This window comes from Pinus tabuliformis, chromosome 7 (genome assembly GCF_031772625.1).
Source record: "Pinus tabuliformis cultivar Carrire ecotype Pingquan chromosome 7, CPIR1, whole genome shotgun sequence".
Classification (NCBI taxonomy): domain Eukaryota; kingdom Viridiplantae; phylum Streptophyta; class Pinopsida; order Pinales; family Pinaceae; genus Pinus; species Pinus tabuliformis.
The window spans coordinates 152,012,463-152,039,111 of NC_142293.1; the positions used below are offsets into that span (position 1 = coordinate 152,012,463).

A 26,649-nucleotide genomic window follows, 5' to 3' on the forward strand; every position below is an offset into this window, starting at 1 on the left:
TCATTTAACGTTATTAGGCAAAAAGATATTTACAAAATTTGCCTATAGACTTTTGAGACTCCATTACCCTCATTTCAAAAGTATCCATACACTCGTGAATATTATATGTCTTTATACCATCCAAATCTCATACAACAGGATTATTTGTGCCCCTTTCATCTCACATGTCTGCAATAACATATCTGAAGTCCTTCGAACCCTAATGAATTCCTTCTACATCCCACTTCTGTAATAAAATATATGAAGTCCTCGAAGCCCTAATGAAAATGAAAACACTGCTTTCATGCAAAGTAACTCAAGAATATAGATACAATTAGCATGAATACTTTTGCTGCTGGCAAACAAACATTTACAACACCAATTAGCATTGGTACCTTACAACAAACATATATAACACCATTCTCTACAGACATTTTTTCGACCTTATGGTAACCAAGTGCATTAGTTAGTGCCTCTGTCTGCAGCCGCGTGCAGAAACATGATGCTCAGTGCATTAGTTAGTAGCTCTGTCTGCAGCCGGGTGCAGAAACATGATACTGCGCAGCATACTTACGCGCTGAACCTTCGGTTGTGATAACTGGTGGCTCATTCAAAAATGCCCAATTGCTCCTTGTCCACCTACATTGTATTCCAAACCAAAATAAGCGAAGACATTCATAAATCACTGCGGAAAAAATAAATGAATATACAGAGACACTTACCAGGCCTTGGCATTCTTCAAATTATCTAAATCATCTTTGGTAATTTGGCTGTCTGCAGCAACAGTAGTGGTGTGATAACCTGGGAAACTCTTGCTAGTGTCCAGGCTAGTTGGGCGCTTGGCAGCCAACTTTAGGTCCGTAGCTCCTCTTGTCAAAGTTGCCTCAGATACCTGTAGTACTCACCAGGACAAGAAATCAGACCACCCTTCTAAATTTGCTTCTACAATATCCGCTATCAGTGGTGCTTCTGGACAGACTAGATCTTCTACTGTAACTAAACCTTTAAAATAAATAAATAAAATGCAGGGAGGGAGCAGTAGCAGTAGCAGCAGCAGCTAGCCTCCTCTTAGGGAGATTCTTTCATATTCCATAATTTTGAAGTTATTATAACAGTTTATATATTATTTTTAGAATGGAATTTGGGCGAAGAAGATAACAATCATTTCTTTTATTTTTAGAATAGAATTTGGGCGAAGAAAATAACAATCATTCTTCCAACACAAAAATAAATTTCCCAACACCACAAATAAACCAAATTGATAGCTTCTATTCTGGCCAAGGAAGATAACAATCCTTTCTTCCCATCACAAGAAATAAACTTCCTAAACACCAGAAATAAACCAAATTAATAGCTTCCATTCTGGGCGAAGAAGATAATAATCATTCCTTCCCATCACAAGAAATAAACTAAATAAACCAAATTGCTAGGTAACGTACGTTGATATTGTTATGGGCTGAAAATTCTTGAGCCTGACCCTCAGCAACCGCCTGGAGATGTTCTTCTTCACTCTGGCGTTTTATCTTCCAGAACGTCTCGATCTCTTCATTAGTTAGAGATTTGTTTCTCTCAAATCTACCTGTGGAAAAACCAAAAACCAAACCCACAAAATATAATAAGGCAAACTGCATACAACAATATTAGATCTCTTCATAAGAAGATTGAATAATTCTCTGCAATGATACCTTTCCCAGCATTGGAAGTGGGAGAATCCCAGCCTCCCATTAACGAACCCATTTCTCTAATAAGTTTCCACAAACCAGAATTTCAATCAAATCAAGCAAATTTACAGACTTTTTCTTTGAACTCTCAAGTGATCTCACTGTATTGTTCCCTCTGCTGTTATGGAAATAAAAAGCCAAGAAAACCAAGATGTGGCCGCCGCCAATTGTGTAAATCGCCCACTGGGCACCGACTCTAAATCCCGATAGTGGCTAACATCTTTGGATGATCTTATCCAGAACAGTGTCCCCTTATGGTCGGGTGACACGTAGATTTTCAGTACTGAGTTATGGTCCCATGCATATCTTACTTTGAAGTAACGATAAGAACGCTTTTATCGCGGCATTCCCCGATACTGTGGGCTACTTAAAAACTTGATTATCTTCATTTCCTTGGCAGCTAATCTAATTCCGGCTGTCTTAACCTCTGAATATTGAAAATCGCTCGATACGGATAACTCTCACAACTTATATGTCTATGTTTTAGATTTCCCTAAGCTTTGTAAACCAACTTACCTCTATTTCTATAATTTAATAATGCAATAACCTCTTCTCACTAAGATAATGTCTTGTATTTGCAAAACCTCAACAACATTTGGAGTGAAGTTATACGAATAAAGTTCAACCTTACATGTGTTTCTTTCAATACTCTACATGTGGTCACTTTAGTGGCTTATGCATCCCGCTTTAATCGCATGAACATTGTACACTTAATAGCCCTCATTCACACCAAGATTGCAAATTGTTGCTAGGATTATTACATATAAGAGGCAATAATATTTTGTGGTGCATTATGTATGAATACTGACTAATCATATGAAATTGTAACTATATTTATTTACGTTATTATACATTATTGTGGTTGAAATTTATTTATATGGATAAATATATTGGGTTTAGGTTCATAGGTAAGGCAATTTACTCTTTTCTAGTGCTCTAGAGGGTTATTGGTTTAAATTGAATGTAATGTTTATGGAGATTACAAAAGTAGAGTTTCTCAATTTCATAAAAGTGTATAACTTTTCCAATGAAAATGCCACCATGTTATTTCCAAGTAAGCTAGTGATAAATTGAAACTCCTAGTAGCTTGGTGGATACCTCCCCCAACCATTAGTATGTATATATATATATATATATATATATATATATATATATATATATATATATATATACTTTTTTCTTTTATGTTTTCATGTGCATCATACAATGCATTCGCAATAATACATACATTGTTTTGTTCTTACCTACAGATTGCATATTGTATATTCATTCCTTTTTTTAATCTTTATTCATTATTTCTTACTCTTAACTTAATCAATTCAATTAGTTTATGTTGTCCTCTAATTTCTATCATTAAAAAATGGTGTCAAATGTTTATATATATATATATATAGTTAGATTGATATTAAAGTTACTTGATATACACATAATGTGTGTGCAAAATGGATGTGTATCCAATCTCATTCAATTTAATAAATGTCCACTCTATCTCCTAGTAACCACCTTAAACATACCCTCAACATTTTCCATTAGATTTATGATACCTAAAATTTTAACAAACTATACATTAACTATTAATTATTAACCTAACTTAACTCTATATCATTACTTTTCTTTTAACAATGAGCTCATCGTTTCATATCAAACCCACTTATCTAAAACATCTAAATGTTATCAAACCCAATTATCTAAAACATCTAGAAGTTCTCATGTTAGTTGCTACTTAAATATTCTCAAATTAGTTGCTCCCCATTTTTCTAAAACTTCTAGAGCTATTGCACTCAAGTTAAAATAACCTATTATTAGATTGAGTTGGCATTAAAGGTGTTCAGTTTGCATCAACGAAACCCGTGAATCGTTAGGTTTATCCCAGCCATCCATAAATAGTTGCGCGTGACCGCGTAGATTATGAAATCTGCATTTGGGAGTGAAAATGTTGTGGTTGCATTGGGTATCTTAGCTTCTACCACTGGAAGAAAATACATAAAATGAACTGCCATAGTATAAAGTTTTTCACTATTATAAATATTCTTAAATTTTAAATTTTATGTTTCTGTCATTCATAATATAATGTTCATATTTTTTTTTTTGGAAAAAACACATAAAAACAAAAGTCAATACAAACCTAAATTTTCAATATTATAAATACTTTTATATTATGTTTATATTTTTTCTATTATTTAAAAAATTTATTTAAAAACAATAATTAACTTAAAAACAATAATTAACTAAACATTGTTGGTTCCTAATATTTAATATAAAAATGAAAACAGATGCGACAAATGGAGTATTCATTCATTAAAAATTAAAAAAATTATCAACTATAACATCAAAATGCGATTTTATATATGGAGAAAACATTAATGATATTACATTATATAATATATATTAAATAATCAATTTATTTAGTTTCTCCATTGATTTACACCTTATAATACTTTGGATGAGTTTTGAGATTTTTTTCTCAGTTTCTAGAAATGATTTATTAGTCCGTGCCACAATAGGGATTTTATAAAATTGATTTTTAGTCCATCCTTGCTTTAGTTGATTTTAGAAAATTTATCGAATTTGTTATAGTTTGCTATAATGTTATGGAAAATGTAATATTTATGAAATTATTGTAAATAAATAAATTGTTTTGTTTTTTTTTTTTTTTTTTTAACTTTTTTATGGATTGAAATATTTAAAAAGGCTAATTATTTGTAGTCAATGGGACAGGTAAAATAAATAAATAATATTTTTATTTCAAAACTATAAAAAAAGGCCAAAGTGACTTGTCACAAGTGGGTGAGTTTTTATGTGGCAGAATGCATTCAAAAGTAATAATAAAGAAAATAACACATGTCTTGTGTTTTGTAAAGTTAGAAATGAAATCGTGTGGCATAATGACATGTTTATTCCAAATAATGTTTTGTTAATAAAAATTATTGTTTCAAGAAGAGAATTGATGATAAAATCCTTTTGTCATAGTTAATTATGACCAAAATTTAATTAAAGGAAAACTAAGCAGCATTTTGCTTGAGGTCTCGGAGTGAACTTATAAATATAATTAAAAAAATTGTATTCTACACATTTAAGAACATTGATGATCAAATCCCACTGCAGATTAATTTTGTAGTAGTATTAACACACCTTGAACATTCAATATATCACCTTGATTGCAGAGGGGACATTTTGGGATTCATCCTATAAAACTTGGCGTTGAGAAGTGGAGGTGCATTTGTAGAGTCCATTGGTGATGTAGCATTTTGCAAAGAGCTATGAAACTTGTTATGAGGTAGAGTTATAGAAAATCACGAAGAAGAAAGAATACATAGATTAAAATGTGTGAAGTCATGAGAAAAAAGAGAAAAATATAGAGCAGTGAAATTGGTAAATACATATTTTTTTGTATGGGTGGCAGGAGCAAGAGGGGTATTACTTTTTCTTGACAAACAAATTGAAATAAAATATTCATGTGGTCTAGGTGTTGCAAAAAACAACAAGATAATTGATAGCAATGTGGAAAGGGTTAGATCTAGCTCTATCTTTGTCGATAAAGAAAATAAAAGAAATAGGTCACTCCTTAATAGAAATAAGGATGTTTTCTCTGTGATTGCAAAACAAAAGAATAAAAAAATTTCCCTTGTGTTGAGAATTGAACATCAATTAGAAAATTTCAAATAATATGAATCGTTTCATATCTTTCATCACCTTAATTTCTTCATCGACGACCTGACAAATAGCGGGGTTCTCCTGGGTGAGGGAAAGTGCAAGATAGATGGGAGGCAATTTGGCCACATTCCAATCCCATAGAATATGATGGACAGAGCAGTGAATGCCTCCCTCGTTCAGGTTGAGAGTTGGAAAATTTGTGAAATCGTGGCAGAATGATAGGATAGATGGTTTAAGGCAGGAATGTTATTAATGCATGGTGTCTCTGAGGATTTCAATGAAATTCTCTCTATTCTTTCACATCAAACTTCATTTAATTTCATAAGGAGAGCAGTAATCCTGTCACTTCAACAAGGAATTCAGCTTGTAGATTGCAAAGTCGCTTTGATGGTGAAATGATGGCCAACATCTCAATCACCATAGAATTGGTTGCAGGGGTGGTTCAGAAGATTCATCAAATTGTAGGAATGTTTAATGGGTCTTGAAATCAAGGATTTACATGAGATAATGGCACGAGCAAAGGCGAGGGAGGATGAGGAAAGCGTGATTTATAAATTGATGCAATCCCATTTGGATTCAATTGTTGTAGTAAAAGGAGAGTGTTAGTGTAAAAACAATGTTAGTGTGAAAAGAGTGTTAGTTCAGAAATTGCATGATGAGAAACCCTCGATGGAGGACCTTGCTTGGTGGAAAAGGGATGCTAAGTTTTTGTTCAATCTGCTTATGGGCAGGATGGATCTCCTCACCCATTGTGTCGAGCTCTTAGAGAAAGACAGGGCAACAAATTTTGAACCCATAAAGGCTAAGTTTGAATTTGTCGAAGCCGTGTTGGAAAGACGGGTTGTGAAGTTGGAGACAGACCTTCTGACCGCCAACTCAGATTTGATAAGTGACAATGTCTTTAGAGAGGTGTAGGAGATTATTGTAGTGTTTACAGATGAATTCATTGCCCAATTGTAGACACCGACACGAGAAGAATATGCATGTGCTGGGTTGAGCGGGAAAAAAAAGGAAGAATGAAAGTAAGATGGGAAGTCTGATTACCTTACTGCTTGTTACATGTTATGACGTTTTGTGTTTATTTTAGGTATTTTATTTAGAAACTATGGGAATTTTTTAGTGTTTTATTGTAACGCCCCTGCCCCTCAATTACACGTTGTTACAAGCCCTTTAGGTAAATGTGAAATAGAGTGCTACTATGATATGACTCAACCTCCTAGATGACCTTAAGGAAATGGAATTGACACAACCAGACCTTACTGACTTTCCTCAGGTGCTATAGGACCCCCAAGGGCTAACGCACCCTTCCTAGACCTTTGTCCCTGAGACGACTTACCTTTCTCTGAGCTACCCAGTCAGTCCCTTGCCAAGCCCTCTAAGTGGCTAAGAGCCTCTAGTCACTTCCATGAGCTTGCCAAAGTGTGACTGTAGCCTTTTTCTGCTAGTGTTATGCTAGCGACTATGAGATTTTAGGCTATTTTCCAAAGCTAGGACCTAGACACTACCCAAAACTCCATGAAACTTCTAGAACTCATAAAATATATGAAGAAAATGATTTTGATAACGAAATTGATTAAGGACTTGACTTAATCCAGTATAACCATAATTGTCATTATGTCAAACACATTGTAAACATGTAACCTACAGGTCATGAATTAACATTAGATAATCCATGCATTTATTAACCAATCATTAGTGACTCAAAACATATGGAAGCCATAACAAGCACCTGTTATAAAACCATGCTTATAACCAACATATAGCCAGATTATTAACCATAATAGAACAATCATTAAAGCCACATCATAACAAGTACATTTACTCATCAGAACAAGAGGAACTTAGCTTTTATTAACCATATGCAAAAGCCAACCAAGTCAGGCACTTCCACATAGCACCCGACTATAGATTGGAATGAATCAAATATTTCTTTTAGCCAATCACCCCTGTGCCATATTCCAAGCATGAATAAGGGATCTTATGGGATAAAACAATCCAAAAAAAACAAAGGGGATTAAGAGGTTAAATCACCTCCACCCTCACCATACCGTGATCTCACCTAAACTGGTCTTGAGATCAAAAAACCAAACCAAGCTTAGATGCGTAAGAATTCCTTCACCATCCCTTGAGGAATTTTCTTGTCTCCACCTAGATGTTGAGGGCTTCCTAGAGAAAACCATCTCCACCCCCAACCCTTGGGATTTTCCTGAGACCACCTCACCTGGATCCAAAGCCTTCTGACAATCCAAATCTCAACCGAGAAATAATCCCCTCACACCATGGCTATCCAGAAATGGTAAGGCAAGGATAAAACCACTGTCAAAACCTGGCAAAATATATTCCACTAACAAAAAAGAAAACAAAATACACACATGCATAGGGCATGCATGCCAAAACAAGCGAGGAAACCATACATGCAATTTGTTACATGTAAGTATTCCTATTGAAGATGCTTGATCCAACCTTTCCTTGTTTGTTCCTTTCTTTCCTTGTCCTTCCTTTGCTTTATTTATCTCCTTCTCTTCTTGGTTCTCTTCTCCTCTCTATGACTAACTCTAAAAATGAACTGAAAAAATGCTATGAACTGATCCTCAAAATCCTTTTTATCATTGGTGCCTCTATTTTATTCAATTTCCTCTATTTCTTCAATTTCCTCCTCACATGAAACCTATGACCTTTCACCTTCCTTTTCTCCTAATTTCCTTTATTTTCATAAATAATGTGCCAAAAACACCTTTTTACCTTTTCAAATCCTTTTCCATTACCTTTGCCAATTTTCCATTAGCCATAAACACAACAAGTGATGCCCACTAGGATATTTTGCCTAACATTCATCTTGGAATATGTGTCCCATGACCCTGGTCTTATTTTTCCTTTATTAACTTTTATATGAAATTTTAACACGGGGCTATTACAGACCCCTCCCCCTTAGGCGAACACTGTCCTCTCTGTTCAATGACACCTATAACCAGTAATGCTGCTAAAAACAAAAACATACTTCCCATGGAGCTTTATAACACAACTTGTTGCAGTATTTACAATGACCACTGCTAAAAACATGACAAGATACTATGTACTAGAGCTTTATAAAACAACTCATTGCGGTATTTACAATAACAAACACATATGCTTATGCACATTTTCTTCAACCAAAAAATAACCATGTTATTCATGGAGCTTTATAAATCCATCTTGATACAATATTTACAGTGAGATACACATATATACATATGTACATTTGCTCAATCGACAAGTAAAAGGATATGATGTCGGCATTCGCAACAAGGGAATCCAGAGGCTCACACCTCCTCCCTCAATGTAGTACCAAGATTCACCTCCTTCCCAGGAAGTATAGAATCAACTGCCAAATTCAACCTATATCCAATGTCCAGTGCTACCATCCTTGTGCTACCTATTCACTCAGTGAACATTTGTCGACTCATTATTCTAGGGTAGAATCCCAATGTTCGTCTGATTCCATATGATAATGAAAATCACTAAAACAAATCCATCCTCTTCCTTTCCTTCTTTTCTAAACAACCCCTTGGGAAATCCAGTCACCCCCTTCCATTTAATCACTCACCTTCCAAGTTCCCTGACATCCCTTATCCCAGACAATCCATCCCTTTGCAAGGTTCCCTCACATCGGAAGGTCCAAAAGCCAAGGCATATCCCTGCCTCAAAACCAAGGCATATCCTTGCCTCAAAACCATCATACTAGTCATAGCATGCCTAGGGCAATCAATGGACATTATTTGGTACTAGTGTCCCACAATAGCCTTACTCCTTAATGCTTTACCAAAACACTGCTCCAATTCCTTTTGCCACTTCTGCTAATCCTTGCAGTCAGTTTCAACCACCCAACCTGGGAATTTCCATGTTTTCTTGTACCAAGCACATAATTTCTATTAGAGTGAAAGGAAATGAAATAAATTGAAATCATACTTCATTAGGGGCCTGTTAATAAGGTACACTTGCAATTTTGTTTACTTCCTGTGACAACAAGTCAAACTAGCTCTTTGACCAAATCATCATGTACAAACATAACACATCTAGTCAGCTCAAAATGAAACTATCATAATCAAAATCACTTTTAACCATCATAATGAAAGTCATAGATCACATGCATCATTAAAAAACTGAAATAGAATATTGATACTTATCTTTCAATGATTCTTTGCTTCTGTCTTTGTTATTTATCCTTTCCATACACACACTGAATTGGTTGCGAAACATGGCAAGAACCTAGTGCCTTCTCTTTAAGCAACAAGGGAATCTAGAGACTAAACTGCATCCTCCCTCAATATCGACAAAAAGGGTATCCCAAGAATAAACCGACGAAATAACCACTCACAAAATTATTTTTTTCTTAAATGAATTCTCAGGTTTTGAAAAATACCAAAAATGAAATGTCCTCCACCAGAGGAATTAAGTCCCATCAGAGCTCACAAAAATTAGAAATAAAATTACTAAAAAATTATAAATTTATTTTTCAATTTAAGGGAAAATAAGAATACTAAGCATTTTCTTCAAACTTTGGTTAAAATTACAATAAATATGGAAAAAGATTGAAAATCGAGGTAATAATAACTATAGTCCCTCGCGAAACACGGACTAATAATGATATATACCAATGGCTTACCATGTAATAGAGTTATAGAAATCCAAATACATAAATGTAGTGGTGAGAGAAGAGGGTAGTGAGATATTTTCATGGATAGAGAATATAGAAAACAAACTATAGTTTTAGTTACTGCACCTCATGTGATGTGTCAATCACAATGGTGTCACTGGGGTAAAGACCTTTTGACTGGAGACTAATGGTTGTTGCATGACCTTGCGCATGATCAATGTGGTTAATCAAATTTAGATTTAAAATTATTATTACTGTTATAAATACTTTCTGTTGGCGAAATTTTGATTTTTGTCCCACCAGAGTGGATAGCTAATGCATTCCACTCCTTAAATCTACCATGAAGCAAAGAATTTAGAGAGTTTGTAAACAAAAAAAAATTATAGAAAAAATCATTTAATGAATCTTCTTTTCTCTCGAGGGTTGTGATGTTGAACGTAACCACAATGTAAAATCATCATAACTATTTTGAATCACTATTATAACCTTGATTTTATAATTGGCATTATGACACTCGGGCGGCTTTAATTTGTTTCATAAGCAAATAAAAAGTTTTGCAAAATCGGGTTTTGACAAAAGGTTAAGACTTCAGTTTGTTTCATAAGCAAATAAAAAATTGCATTGCAAAATGGGGTTTTGACAAAAGGTTAAATTGTCGAGATAATTAACTCACCTAATAATGCGCATAATTGTTATTATGACCCTAACTTGAAAATCAAACCAAAATTATGTATCTAATGTCATTGGTTTCATTGTAATGATTGATATTGGAGTGACAAATTTCTTTTGGTTGACCTATTAATATGAATATCATCAATGATAGAAAATAACTCACGGAAAACTAATTAAGCAAAGAAAATTATGTAAGCATGTTTAGCGCAGACACATAATGGGACCTCCACACTTGAGCTGCTTTCAAAATGCCCCTTGTCAAGGGAGGAGTATGTTAAAACACCGTGGATTCTTCCCTTGTTAAACACCACAGAGATTGGAGGTGACTTTACATAAGGTTGATGGTTTGGGTTAAATGCATATGTCAATGTAAATAGACAATTTAACTTATAAAAAATAAAATTTGAAGATCATGATGTTCCTCATCTAGATTCAATTCAGATAGTGATATGCTGGGATTATAATAAAGATATTTCTTTTATGACATCAAAATTTATAAGTATATTTTTTACTTTTAATATTTTATGAGTGTTTCAATTTCAAATTTAATAAAATTGTAAAAATATATTATAAATATTTGTAATTGTAAAGTGAGGTATAATGTATAAGCGAATTTATAAGTATTAAGGATTATAAAAAGAGTTTTTAGTATAAAAAATTAGGGATATTTAATAAAAATAGGGAAATTTTTATTATTGTAATAAAGATATCTTTGTAATGGCATCAAAAATTTATTAGTATATTTTTTACTTTTAACATCTCATGAATGCTTCACCTTGTAAACCAATAAAATTGTGAAAATATATTATAAATATTTGTGGAGTGGAGTGTAGGTTATAAGGGAGTTTATAAGTATTAAATGTCATCTCTAGTAAAAAAAAATAAGGATTTTTAATAAAAATAGGGAACCTTTTATTGGAAGGATGTATTGAGGGGATGCAATAAAAGAATTTCAACAAGTATTTATCATTATTTAAGAAAATTAGAAGTATTCTTTAATATCCTATGAATGCATGTGTTGTGTTGTAGGTTTTTGTTTAAAGGCCCTAGGCAAGCATCCAATTAGAAATTGATGTAGAATGGGAGAAGGTTTTCTAACATGCCCAAATTTTATGCTCTCGTATAATAATTTATTTTCCCATAATGTTTACCAATTTCTCTTTCACAAAGTTGATTTGGCCTATGACATTTAAAAATGTGAATTTGGGTAACACTTACCATTATTTGTTTTTTTCCTTTTTAGGTATCTGTGAACATTTTCATAGTTAGCAATAATTTTTCTCTAAAAAATTTTAGATAGAAAAGTATAATAATACACGTAGTTAGTACTATTTTTTCATAAACTATTCCATTACTATTAGTTCTCCAAACACTTATTAACCATGAAACCCTAATTACAAGAAGTGCTTCCCATTTTCCCGTTTTTGATGATCACAACATCAAGAGAACAAGGAGCATGAACATGACAATGACAATATGAGTGGGAGATTTGAATACTTTTTTGCATATCCCACTCATGTCCTTAGTATTGATAGTGCTTAGTGTATGCTTATGATAACTCTCATGAATTTATCTTTTAATAGGAGAATTGACGACTCTTATATATCCCCATGATAATTGTATTTGTATGTTTGCCTACTATAAGAATAGAGTACCCCACCAAACTCTACAACAATTCAATGACCGGGCTCTTTAAGTCAATGGAAGTGGATCAGTTCATTCAAAGCACATCGGTTCATATAAACCTTATTTCATTTTACCATGTGGAGGATTTAATTTATCTTTATTCATGGTAGACATCTTGGACCATATTATATATATAATCCCAAGCCTACCACATATTCTATACAAATATATTCACAAAATCTCTAGATATTTATTAGTAAGGTCTTGTTTTTAAGCTTCATACTAAAAATCCTTATACACAAATTTTTATTATTTGCACCATAAAAACATATAGATTAAATGATTTGATTTAGCTAAACACATATTTCTGGTTTTTTATTAATATATTAATACATTTACAAATTACACATAATTGATACAAATCAATTTTATAATTTTAAATAATTTCAAAAAATTAAAAAATATATTAAACTTTAATCAAAATAAAAAAATAATAACCATTCTTTCTGACTACTCAAATTATATATATAAAATTAATATATTATAATAATTTATTTATTAAAAAATATTATTTTTATTTTTGAAACTAAAAAATATAAATATATAAAAGTAATATGCCTTCTCACACTAAAGAGATTCTATTAGTGTCCTTGAAATTGATTTAAAGTAAAATAATAGGACCTTCTCACCTTTAAGAGGACTAATGAAAATTTATTAGTATCCTTGAAATTGATTTAAAAAGATTTGAATAATCATTACACTTAGTGGCAACATTATCCTCTTTTTCATATTCATTATATGCACTCCACTTGTATATCCTCCTTTCAAGATTCTGTCATATCCACTCCACTTGTATAAAATAGGAAAGTCACTTAAAAGGATTCAAGTTTATTCAAATCATCATTACATTTATGGACTTGACTCCATTATCCTCATTTAACGTTATTAGGCAAAAGATATTTACACAATTTAGGTGTTTTGTGTTATCCTTACAGCATATAGACTTTTGAGACTCCATTACCCTCATTTCAAAAGTATCCACACACTTGTGAATATTATATGTCTTCATACCATCCAAATCTCATACAACAGGATTATTTGTGCCCCTTTCATCTCACATGTATGGAATAACATATCTGAAGTCCTTCGAACCCTAATGAATTCCTTTTACATCCCTAATGAAAATGAAAACACTGCTTTCATGCAAAGTAACTCAAAAATATAGATACAATTAGCATGAATACTTTTGCTGCTGGCAAACAAACATTTACAACACCAATTAACATTGGTACCTTACAAACAAACATATATAACACCATTCTTTACAGACATTTTTTCGACCTTATGGTAACCAAGGGCATTAGTTAGTGCCTCTGTCTGCAGCCGCGTGCAGAAACATGATGCTCAGTGCATTAGTTAGTAGCTCTGTCTGCAGCCGGGTGCAGAAACATGATACTGCGCAGCATACTTACGCGCTGAACCTTCGGTTGCGATAACTGGTGGCTCATTCAAAAATGCCCAATTGCTCCTTGTCCACCTACATTGTATTCCAAACCAAAATAAGCCAAGACATTCATAAATCATGGCGGAAAAAATAAATGAATATACAGAGACACTTACCAGGCCTTGGCATTCTTCAAATTATCTAAATCATCTTTGGTAATTTGGCTGTCTGCAGCAACAGTAGTGGTGTGATAACCTGGGAAACTCCTGCTAGTGTCCAGGCCAGCTGGGCGCTTGGCAGCCAACTTTAGGTCCGTAGCTCCTCTTGTCAAAGTTGCCTCAGATACCTGTAGTACTCACCAGGACAAGAAATCAGGCCACCCTTCTAAATTTGCTTCTACAATATCCACTATCAGTGGTGCTTCTGGACAGACTAGATCTTCTACTGTAACTACACCTTTAAAACAAATAAATAAAATGCAGGGATGGAGCAGTAGCAGCTAGCCTCCTCTTAGGGAGATTCTTACATATTCAATCATAACAATCATTTCTTTCAACGCAAGAAATAAATAGTTATAACATAGTTTATATATTATTTTTGAATGAAATTTGGGCGAAAAAGTAATAATCATTTTTTCCAACACAAAAAATAAATTTCCAAACACCACAATAAATTGATAGCTTCCATTGTGGGCAAGGAAGATAACAATCCTTTCTTCCCATCACAATAAATAAACTTCCTCAACACCGGAAATAAACCAAATGAATAGCTTCCATTCTGGGCGAAGAAGATAATAATCATTCCTTCCCATCACAAGAAATAAACTAAATAAACCAAATTGCCAAAAGATAATAATCATTTCTTCCCAAACACCACAAATAAACCAAATTGATAGCTTCCATTGTGGGCAAGGAAGATAACAATCCTTTCTTCCCATCACAAGAAATAAACTTCCTAAACACCGGAAATAAACCAAATGAATAGCTTCCATTCTGGGCGAAGAAGATAATAATCATTCCTTCCCATCACAAGAAATAAACCAAATTTCTAGGTAACGTACGTTGATATTGTTATGGGTTGAAAATTCTTGAGCCTGACCCTCAGCAACCGGCTGGAGATGTTCTTCTTCACTATGGCGTTTTATCTTCCAGAACGTCTCGATCTCTTCATTAGTTAGAGATTTGTTTCTCTCAAATCTACCTGTGGAAAAACCAAAAACCAAACCCACAAAATATAATAAGGCAAACATGTATACAACAATATTAGATCTCTTCATAAGAAGATTGAATAATTCTCTGCAATTATACCTTTCCCAGAATTGGAAGTAGGAGAATCCCAGCCTCCCATTAACGAACCCATTTCTCTAATAAGTTTCCACAAACCAGAATTTCAATCAAATCAAGCAAATTTACAGACTTTTTCTTTGAAATCTCAAGTGATCTCACTGTATTGTTCCCTCTGCTGTTATGGAAATAAAAAGCCAAGAAAACCAAGATGTCGTCGCCGCCAATTGTGTAAATCGCCCACTGGGCACCGACTCTAAATCCCGGATAGTGGCTGACGTCTTTGGATGGTCTTATCAACGTCATTCCATTGGATGTTTATCCAGAACAGTGTCAGTACATTTTCAGTGTTGAATTATGGTCCCATGCATATCTTACTTTGAAGTAACGATAAGGACGGTTTTAGCGCGGCATTACCCGATACTGTGGGCTACTTAAAAACTTGATTATCTTCATTTCCTTGGCAGCTAATTTAATTCCGGCTGTCTTAACCTCTGAATATTGAAAATCGCTCGATACGGATAACTCTCACAACTTATATGTATTTTCCTGTTGATAATACAAAAAAATTGAAATTATACACGATTGTGCTGATTCATTATCCAATCAACATTATGAATTTCAAGTTTGATTTTCAGGAAAACTTTAAATAGTTTGCTGAAATTGGGAAACTAATTTTATTTAAATTTAACCCCCTCTCCAAAGATTTAACATCATAATATTTCATTGCTAAGTCTTCAGTGTTAACTACGTATTTATGTTTTTTAAAATATGATTTAACTCAGGGATCCCATCAAAGTTATCATTATTATTGTTAAAAAATGTCTATGTTTTAGATTGCCCTAAGCTTTGTAAACCAACTTACCTCTATTTTTATAATATCATAATGCTTTTAGATTGCCATAAGCTTTAAAACCACCTTACCTCTATTTTTATAATATAATAATGCAATAACCATGGCAAGGTTAAGGGTAATTTTTTGGTGCCTCTTATCACTAAGATAATGTCTTGTATTTGCAAAACCTCAACAACATTTGGAGTGAAATTATACACATAAAGTTCAACCTTATATGTGTTTTTTTCAATACTCTACATGTAGTCACTTTAGTGGGCTATGCATCCCACTTTAATAGCATGCACATTGTACACTTAATAGCCTTTATTCACATCAAGATTGCAAATTGTGGCTAGGATTCTTACAGATAAGAGGCAACACTATCTTCTGGTGCATTATGTATGAACAATGACTAATCATATGGAATTGGAACTATGTTTACTTACTTATTATACATTATTGTGGTTGAAATTTATTTATATTGATAAATATATCTGGTTTAGGCTTGATAATTTAGCTTTTTTTAGTGCTCTAGAGGATTACCGGTTCAAATTGAATGTAATGTTTATGGAGATCACAAAAGTAGAGTTTTTCAATTTCATAAAAGTGTATAACTTTTCCAATGAGGATGCCACCATGTTATTCCAAGTACGCTAGTGATAAATTCAAACTCCTAGTGGCTTGGTGGATACCTCTCCCAACCATTAGAATATATGTATATATATATAGACACACACACACACTTTTTTTCTCTTACGTTTTCTAGTGCATTATACAATGCATTCACAATAATACATACATTGTTTTGTTCTTACCTACATATGGCCTATTGTATATTCATTCTTTTCTTTATCTTTATTCATTATTTCTCACTCATAACTTAATCAATTTAATTTGTTTATATTGTCCTCTAATTTCTCTCATTAAAAAATGGTATCAAATGTCTATATATATAGTTAGATTTATATTAAAGTTACTTGATATACACATAATGTACGTGAAAAATAGATGTGTATCCAACCTCATTCAATTTAATAAATATCCATTCTATCTCCTAATGACCACCTTAAACATACCCTCAACACCTTTGGTTAAATTTATGATACCTAAAATTTTAACAAACTATACCTTAACTATTAATTATTCACTTGACTTAACTCTAACTCGTCCACCAAATATACATATTAATTATATATTATTAATTAATTAATTTAAAATAATAAACCAAAAAAACCTTTACCAACTAAACTTTTCTTTTAACAATGAACTCATCATTTCATATCAAACCCACTTATCAAAACATCTAGATGTTATCAAACCCAATTATCTAAAACATCTAGATGTTCTTAGATTTGTTGCTACCTAAATATTCTCAAATTAGTTGCTCCCCATTTTTCTAAAACTTCTAGAGCTATTGCACTCAAGTTAAAATAACCTATTATTAGATTGAGTTGGCGTTAAAGGTGTTCAGTTTGCATCAACGAAACCCGTGAATCGTTAGGTTTATCCCAGCCATCCATAAATAGTTGCGAGTGGCCGCATAGATTATGAAATCGGCATTTGAGAGTAAAACTGTTGTGGTTGCATTAGGTCTCTTAGCTTCTACCACCAGAAGAAAATACATCAAATGAAGTGCCATAGTATAAAGTTTTTCACTATTATAAATACGCTCAAATTTTAAATTTTATGTTTCTGTCATTCATAATATAATGTTCATATTTTCTGGAAAACACACAAAAAAAACAAAAGTCAATACAAACTTAAATTTTCAATATTATAAATACTTTTATATTATGTTTATATTTTTCCTATTATTTAAAAAATTTATTTAAAAATAATAATTAACTAAACATGGTTGGTTCATAACATTTAATATAAAATTGAAAACAGATGCGGCAAATGGAATATTCATTCATTAAAAATTATCAACTATAACATCAAAATGCAATTTTATATATGGAGAAAACATTAATGATATTAATGTTATATAATATATATTAAATAATCAGTTTCTCCATTGATTTACACCTTATAATACTTTGGATGAGTTTTGAGATTTTTTCCTCAGTTTCTAAAAATGATTTATTAGTCCGTGCCACAATAGGGATTTTATGAAAATTGATTTTTAGTCCATCCTTGCTTTAGTTGATTTTAGAAAATTTATCGAATTTGTTATAGTTTGCTATAATGTTAGGGAAAATGTAATATTTACGACATTATTGTAAATAATAAATAAATTTTTTATTTTTTCGAAATGAAGTTATAATTTTTTGATTGATTGAAATATTTAAAAAGGTGAAAGGTAAAATAAATAAATAATATTTTTATTTCTAAAAAAAAAAAAAAAACCAAGTGACTTGCCATAAGTGGGTGAGTTTTTATGTGATAAAATGCATTCAAAAATAATAATAATAAACATAACATATGTCTTGTGTTTTGTAAAATTAGAAATGAAATTGTGGCACAATGACATGTTTATTCCAGACTATATGTGTTTTTGTTAATAAAAGTTATTGTTTCAAGAAGAGAATTGATGATAAAATCTTTTTGTCATAGTTAATTATGACCAAAATTTAATTAAAGGGAAACTAAACAGCATTTTGCTTGAGGTCTCGAAGTGAACATATAAATTTAATTAAAAAAATTGTATTCTACACATTTAAGAACATTGATGATCAAATCCCACTGCAGATTTGCAGTAGTATTAACACACCTTGAACATTCAATATATCACCTTGATTGCAGAGGGGAAATTTTGGGATTCAACCTATAAAACTTGGTGTTAAGAAGTGGAGGTGCATTTGGAGAGTCCATTGGTGATGTAGCATTTCACAAAGAGTTATGAAAGTTGTTATGAGGTAGAGTTATAGAAAAGAACGAAGAAGAAAGAATACATAAATTAAAATGCGTGAAGTCATGAGAAAAGAGAGAAAAATATAAAGCAGTGAAATTGGTAAGTACATCTTTTTTTTGTATGGGGTGGCAGGAGCAGGAGGGGTATTACTTTTCCATGACAAACAAGTTGAAATAAAATATTCATGGGGCCCAAGGGTTGCAACAAACAACAAAGCATAATTGATAGCAATGTGGAAAGGGTTAGATCTAGCTCTATCTTTGTCGATAAGGAAAATAAAAGTAATAGGCGGCTCCTTAATAGAAATAAGGATGTTTTCTTCCATGATTGAAAAACAAAAGAATAAAAAATTTGCCCTTGTGTCGAGAATTGAACATCAATTAGAAAATTTTAAATAATATGAATTGTTTCATATCTTTCATCACCTTAATTTTGTCATCGATGGCCTGACCAATCGTAGGGTTCTCCTAGGTGAGGGAAAGTGCGAGATAGATGGGCGGCCATTTGGAAACATTCCAATCCCATAGAATATGATGGAAAAAGCAGTTAATGCCTCCCTCATTTAGGCCGAGGGTTGGAAAATTTGTGAAATTGTGGTAGAACGACAGGGCAAATGGTTTAAGGCAGGAATGTTATTAATGCATAGTGTCTCTGAGGATTTCAAGGACATTCTCTCTATTCATTCACATCAAACTTCATTTAATTTCATAAGGAGAGCAACAATCCCATCACTTCAACAAGGAATTCAGCTTGTAGATTGCAAAGTTGCTTTGATAGTGAAATGATGGCCAACATCTCGATCACCGGAGAATTGGTTGCAAGGGTGATTCGGAAGATCCATTGGATTGCAGGAATGTTTAATGGGTCTTCAAATTGAGGATTTACATGAGATAATGGCATGAGAAAAGGCGAGGGAGGATGAGGAAAGTGTGATTTATAAATTGATGCAATCCCATTTGGATTCAATTGTCATAGTAAAACAAGAGTATTAGTGTAAAAATAGTGTTAGTGTGAAAAGAGTGTTAGTTCAGAAATTTCATGATGAGAAACCCTCGATGGAGGACCTTGCTCAGTGGAAAAGGGACGTTGAGTTTTTATTCAAGTTGCTTATGGGCAGGATGGATCTCCTCACCCATTTTGTCAAGCTCTTGGAGAAAGATAGGGAAATAAATTTTGAATTCGTTGAAGCCATGTTGGAAAGATGGGTTGTGAAGTTGGAGACAGACCTTATGATCGAAAATTCAAATTTGATAAGTGACAATATTTTTAGAGAGGTGTAGGAGATTATTGTAGGGTTTCCAGACGAAGTCATCGCCCAATTCTAGACACTGACAGGAGAAGAATATGTATGTGCTGGGTCAAGCGGGAAAAAAAAGGAAGAATGAAAGTAGGATGGGAAGTGTGATTAGCTTACTCCTTGTTACATGTTATGTCGTTTTGTGATTATTTTAGGTATTTTATTTTATTAGAAACTATGGGAATTTTTTAGTGTTTTTTTGTGACGCCCCTGCCCCTCAATTACGCACTTTTACAATCCCTCTAGGTAAATGTGAAATAGAGTGCTACTATGATATGAATCAACCTCCTAGATGACCTTAAGGAAATGGAGTCAACACAACCAGACCTTACTGACTTTCCTTGGGTGCTATAGGATCCCCAAGGGCTGACAACCCTTCCTGGACCTTTGTCCCTGAGATGACTTACCTTTCTCTCAACTAGAGCCCCAGTCGCTCCCTTGCCAAGCCCTCCAAGCGACTGAGAGCCTCAGTCACTTCCACGAGCTTGCTTTAGTGTGACTGTAGCCTTTTTCTTCTTGTGTTATGCTAGCGACTAAGAGATTTTAGGCTATTTTCCAGGGCTAGGACCCAGACACTACCCAAAAGTCCATGAAACTTATAGAACTCATAAAATATATGAAGAAAATGCTTTTGACAATGAAATTGATTAAGGACTTGACTTAATCCAATATAACCATAATTGTCATTATGTCAAACACGTTGTAAACATGTAACCTGCAGGTCATGAATGCATAACTGAACATAGATATCTGAAACTTACCTGAGGTTTAAAAAGAAGGACTAACACCCTCTCATAATAGCTACAATAACATTAGATAATCCATGCATTTATTAACCAATCATTAGTGACTCAAAACATATGGAAGCCATAAAAAGAACCTATTATAAAGTCATGCTTATAACCAACATATAGCTAGATTATTAACCATAATAGAACAACCATTAAATCCACATCATAACAAGTACATTTACTAATCAAAACAAGAGGAACTTAGCTCTTATTAACCATATGCAAAATCCAACCAAGTCAGGGACTTCCACGTAGCACCCAACTATAGATTGGGATGAACCAAATATTTCTTTCAGCCAGTCACCCCTGTTCCATATTACAAGCATGAATATGGGATCTCATGGGATAAAAAAACCCACAAAAGACAAAGGGGTTCAAGAGGTTAAACCACCTCCACCCTCACCGTACTGTGATCTCACCTAAACCGGTCTCGAGATCAAAAAACCAAACCAAGCTTAGATGCCTAAGAATTCCTTCACCATCCCTTGAGGAATTTTCTTGTCTCTACCCACCTATTGAGGGCTTCCTATAGAAAAACATCTCCACCGCCAACCCTTGGGATTTTCCTGAGACCACCGCACCCAGATCCAAAACCTTCCGACAATCCAAATCTCAACCGAGAAATAATCCCCTCACACCATGGCTATCCAGAAATGGAAAGGAAAGGATAAAACCACTATCAAAACCCGAAAAAATCCATTCCATTGACAACAAAGAAACCAAAATACACACATGCATAGGCCATGCATGACAAAACCAGCCAGGAAACCATACATGCAATTTGTTACATGTAACTATTCCTGTTGAAGATGCTTGATCCAACCTTTCCTTGTTTGGTCCTTTATTTCCTTGTCCTTCCTTTGCTTTATTTATCTCCTTCTCTTCTTGATTCTCTTCTCCTCTCTATGACTAACTCTAAAACTGAACTAAAAAAAGGCTATGAACTTATCCTCAAAATCCTTTTTATCATTGGTGTCTCTATTTTCTTAAATTTCCTCCTCACATGCAATCTATGACCTTTCACCTTCCTTTTCTACTAATTTCCTTTATTTTCATAATTAATGTGCCAAACATACCTTTTTACCTTTTCAAAGCCTTTTCCATTGACTTTGCCAATTTTCCCTTAGCCATAAACATAACAAGTGATGCCCACTAGCATTTTTTGCCCAACATTCATCTTGGACTATGTGTCCCACGACCTTGCTCTTATTTTTCCTTTATTAACTTTTATATGAAATTTTAACACGGGGCTATTATAGACCCCTCCCCCTTAGGGGAACACTGTCCTCGGTGTTCAATGAAACCTATAACCAGTAATGCTGCTGAAAACAAAAACATACTTCCCATGGAGCTTTATAACACAACTTGTTGCAGTATTTACAATGACCACTGCTAAAACACATGACAAGATACCGTGTATTGGAGCTTTATAACACAACTCATTGTGGTATTTACAATAACAACCACATATGGTTATGAACATTTGCTTCAACCAAGAAATAACCATGTCATTCATGGAGCTTTATAAATCCATCTTGATATAATATTTACAGTAAGATACACATATATACATATGTACATTTTCTCAACCAACAAGTAAAAGGATATGATGTTGGAATTCGCGACAAGGAAATCCAGAGGCTCACACCTCCTCCCTCAAAGTAGTACCAAGATTCACCTCCTTCCCAAGAAGTATAGAATCGACTGTGAAAGTCAACCTATATCCAAGTGTTATCATCCTTGTGCTACCTATTCACTCAGTGAACAGTTGTCGACTCATTGTTCCAGGGTACACTCCCAATGTGCGTCTGATTCCATATGATAATAAAAATGACTAAAACAAATCCACCCTCTTCCTTTCCTTCTCTGCTAAACAGTCCCTTGGGAAATCCAATCACCCCCTTCCATTCAGTCACTCACCTTCCAAGCTCCTTGACACCCCTTATCTCGGACTATCCATCACTTGGCAAGGTTCCCTCGCTTCGGAAGGTCCAAAAAACAAGGCATATCCCTGCCTCAAAACCATCATACTAGTCATAGCATGCCTATGGCAATCAATGGACATTATTGGGCGCTAGTGTCCCACAATAGCCCTGCCCCTGAATGCTTTACCAAAATACTGCTCCAATTCCTTTTACCACTTCTGTTAATCCTTGCAGTTAGTTTCAACCACCCAACCTAGGCATTTCCATGTTTTCTTGTACCAAGCACATAATTTCTATCAGAGAAAGGAAATGAAATAAATTGAAATCATACCTCATTGGCGGCCTGTCAATAAGGTATACTAGCAATTTTGTTTACTTCCTTTCACAACAAGTCAAACTAGATCTTTGACCAAATAATCATGTATAAACATATCGCCTTCGGTCTACTCAAAATGCAACTATCATAATCAAAATCACATGTAACCATCATAAATCAGAGTCATAGATCACATGCATAATTAAAAAACTGAAATAAAATAATGATACTAATCTTTCAATGATTCTTTGCTTCTGCTTTTGTTCTTTATCCTTTCCACACACACTGAATTGGTTGCCAAACATGGCAAGCACCTAGTCCCTTCTCTTTAAGCAACAAGGGAATCTAGAGACTAAACTGCATCCTCCCTCAATATTAGCAAAAAGGGTATCCCAAGACTAAACCTCCTCAACCCTTCATAGGAACAATGGCATGTAGAGACTAGACTTCTTCAACCCTCAATAAACACAAGGGTATTTTGAGACAAAACCACCTCAACCCTCAATAGCAACCACAAGGGCCAGAAAATACCATAATTGTCTATCCCATCACACTGTACAACACATACAAATACACATTGTACAATAAAACACATACACCAACACTTGGTGTACAACACAACACATATACGTACACACCGTACAATACCACGAATACACATGTTGCGGTACAATGGCTACACAATACCCATAACACCATACCAAATATACACAACACAAGATGTACAACATGTACACAATTCCACATGTACACAGTGCCACCTGCAAAGTGTGTTTGCAACACCTAATGTACACTCCACCACATGCACAATGTGTACACAACACCACATGTACACATCACCACATACATGATATGTACATAGCACCACTTGCACACAACATCCCATGTACAAAATGTACACCGCCATATGTACAATCATGCACACAACACTACATGTACATAGTACCACATATGCAACATGCACAAAGCACCATATGTACACAACATTGCATATCCAACATGCGCACAACACCATCTGTACACAACATTTCCAAAACAACATGTACAATATGTACAACATATACACAATAGTAGTATTGCACATCTGTAGATCACACAATCTATACAAATAAACCTTGCTTCCAGTGTCTCTCCACCATCCATGCTTGCCCCAACATGCTGCATATCACACTACTTTCATTCTGTGTTGTATCCCTCATCTTTACCTGCCATAACATAAACATAGTATAACCACATAATATCAATTCATATCCACATGATAATGACATCATAGATTTTTCAGGGCTACTCTTCCCACTTGATTCCTCATAAGACCAGGAACCTCTTCATGCCATTCACTTGCATAACCAATCATTCCTCCACAAGAATGATCCCTGACAACCCTATCATACAATGACATACATACATACATACATTAACATAAAACAATCATGATCCATGAAAGCCTTGTCATACAATTACATACATACATATATATACATGTAAACATATATAAACATCATCATAATCATGATCACAACATAATTACCAGATATCATAAGGTCTAGGTTAAGAGAACTCACTTTATCCATTCACAACATGCAAAACATCGAGAAAAACAGTTCCCAACATAGCCAAGGCATCTGACACCTCAAATCTATTTTCTTTACATTTTTTGTCCCCTTTTTCATGATTGTACTGCCACTATCCATTTACACTAATGAAGTAAAACAATCCAAATTACTTTCATATTCTTACCTTCAGCTTCCCTTTATACATGCATTGAGATTCATTCGAGTCTCATATTACCTATTGAGTATCATTCAGCTCTCTCCAAGCTCCAATAACCGTCCTTCTTCCCAACCAAATCCCAAGACCCTCAAAACATAAAAGACAAGAACAAGAAGAAAACCATGAAAACTCGATGCTAATACGACACCACAAACAAAGTGGCGTGGCCATGCACCAGACATAGACAAAATTACCAATCAAGTGCAAACAAATCACAAAGCCCAAAACTAGCAACATACACTGTGACTCAACCTCATGGTTCCCAATTCTTCCAATGGAAATCTCTACCCGAGCCTTCTTCAAGATTCCATAGCAACCTCTTTTGACATGCAATCCCCTGCATCATACTTCCATAAACACATAACTTCTAGTGTATAAATAAATATAACAATATACCGGATACCTTACCTTACTGTGCCAAGCACACTACCTTGTAATTAAACACACCCATACCATCCCTCAAGGGACTCCAATTCCATTGATGAATCCAACTATAACTAGAAGCTAGTAGTTGTACCTGTCAAAGACATATTCAAGAATATATCACATATCTAGATAATGTTAGAAAAAATCAACGTTAAGAATACTTCATGTATTCATGCAAAGCACCCATTCATTTGGAATCATAGTTTCCAAACATAGCCAAATGAATTCTCACCTAATTCCTTTCTTTAAAATTTTCGCTTGCTATAATTGAGTCCTACTATGCACTGTCACATCACCCATGTGTTAGTTATATAAACACATCAACTATTGCTTTTTCATGCTAATACCTAGCATGTTTCCTAGGAATTTATCAGACATGTCAATCACATGTTCTAATGATGAATTCATCATGTCTATTAATTTTAAATCAACCTTTACAAAGATTAACAAACATATCACAATCAACTCACTCTTACTAGTCATAATATTATAACTAGCACCCACTTACAATCAAGTGCATATCAACTATTATTAGCACATATGTGCTAGCATGTTTGTGTTAAAGCAATATCATTTATTCATGCCATCTTATAGATACAAACTCATATCATGCAACTAATAAAATATTCAAACAATAGATAGATGACATAATAGACACCAAACACTTAAACACCAAATAGATGACATAATCAAACATTCAAGCACCAAGTAGATGTCATCAACAAACTCATACCTTAATGCATCTCAAGTGAGGCTATCACATCTACACAAGTCAGTCCAGGTAAGCATGATACACGATAATATCAAGAATTAATTGTCATACAAGCAACATCATGACAATAATCCTCATGCATATGACCATAATAACAATAACATGATTGCCATGCCCATGACTGCAATGCATATAACAAAAATTGCTACCTTTCATGACTCTCTAACGCATGTGCATATGAGCACATTTATCAACTAACCTCTATTATGCATGTAATGAAAACAACAATAGAATGACAAGCATATATGTAACCCTAATGCTTATAACAACCATTAACTACATACTTGCATGCCAAATATAGAAACCTATATGATGATTTGTTCTTACCTCAATGTCTAGTGTTGCAGCCTTGCTTTGATTATCTGTATCTCTTGCTTCATCTCAACCAACACATCAAAATCATAACAACCAACAACATTATGATGACAAAAACTACATACAATGACCTCACAATGCATCCTTGACGTTGAGAATTAGTATTTGGAATATTAACCATAGTAGTCATTTTTAATATTGACGTTTCAAGTCTACAACAAGACTCATGATCAGGAAAAATGCTTGACCTATTATACATGCATAACTATAAGAATTACAATGCATGAATAAGAACATATAGACATTGACATACATAATAAATTCATATACAACTGA

The 26,649-nt window shown here is 33.8% G+C and overlaps 2 protein-coding genes across 2 annotated transcripts; both read right to left on the reverse strand.

Annotated features, from left to right (window-relative positions):
• Nucleotides 1–291: 291 nt before the first annotated feature.
• On the reverse strand, nt 292–1,827 carry LOC149246310 (uncharacterized). Its single transcript, XM_089457863.1, has 4 exons — nt 1,665–1,827; nt 1,419–1,558; nt 702–871; nt 292–618 (listed from the first exon to the last, which is right to left on the reverse strand). The coding sequence occupies exons 1-4, from the start codon at nt 1,714–1,716 to the stop codon at nt 498–500; spliced, it is 483 nt and encodes a 160-aa protein (XP_089313989.1). The 5' UTR covers nt 1,717–1,827; the 3' UTR covers nt 292–497.
• An 11,667-nt stretch (nt 1,828–13,494) lies between these two features.
• LOC149246311 (uncharacterized) lies at nt 13,495–15,236 on the reverse strand. The gene is made up of 4 exons (XM_089457864.1): nt 15,037–15,236; nt 14,790–14,929; nt 13,906–14,075; nt 13,495–13,822 (listed from the first exon to the last, which is right to left on the reverse strand). The coding sequence occupies exons 1-4, from the start codon at nt 15,086–15,088 to the stop codon at nt 13,702–13,704; spliced, it is 483 nt and encodes a 160-aa protein (XP_089313990.1). The 5' UTR covers nt 15,089–15,236; the 3' UTR covers nt 13,495–13,701.
• Between the last annotated feature and the right edge of the window lie 11,413 nt (nt 15,237–26,649).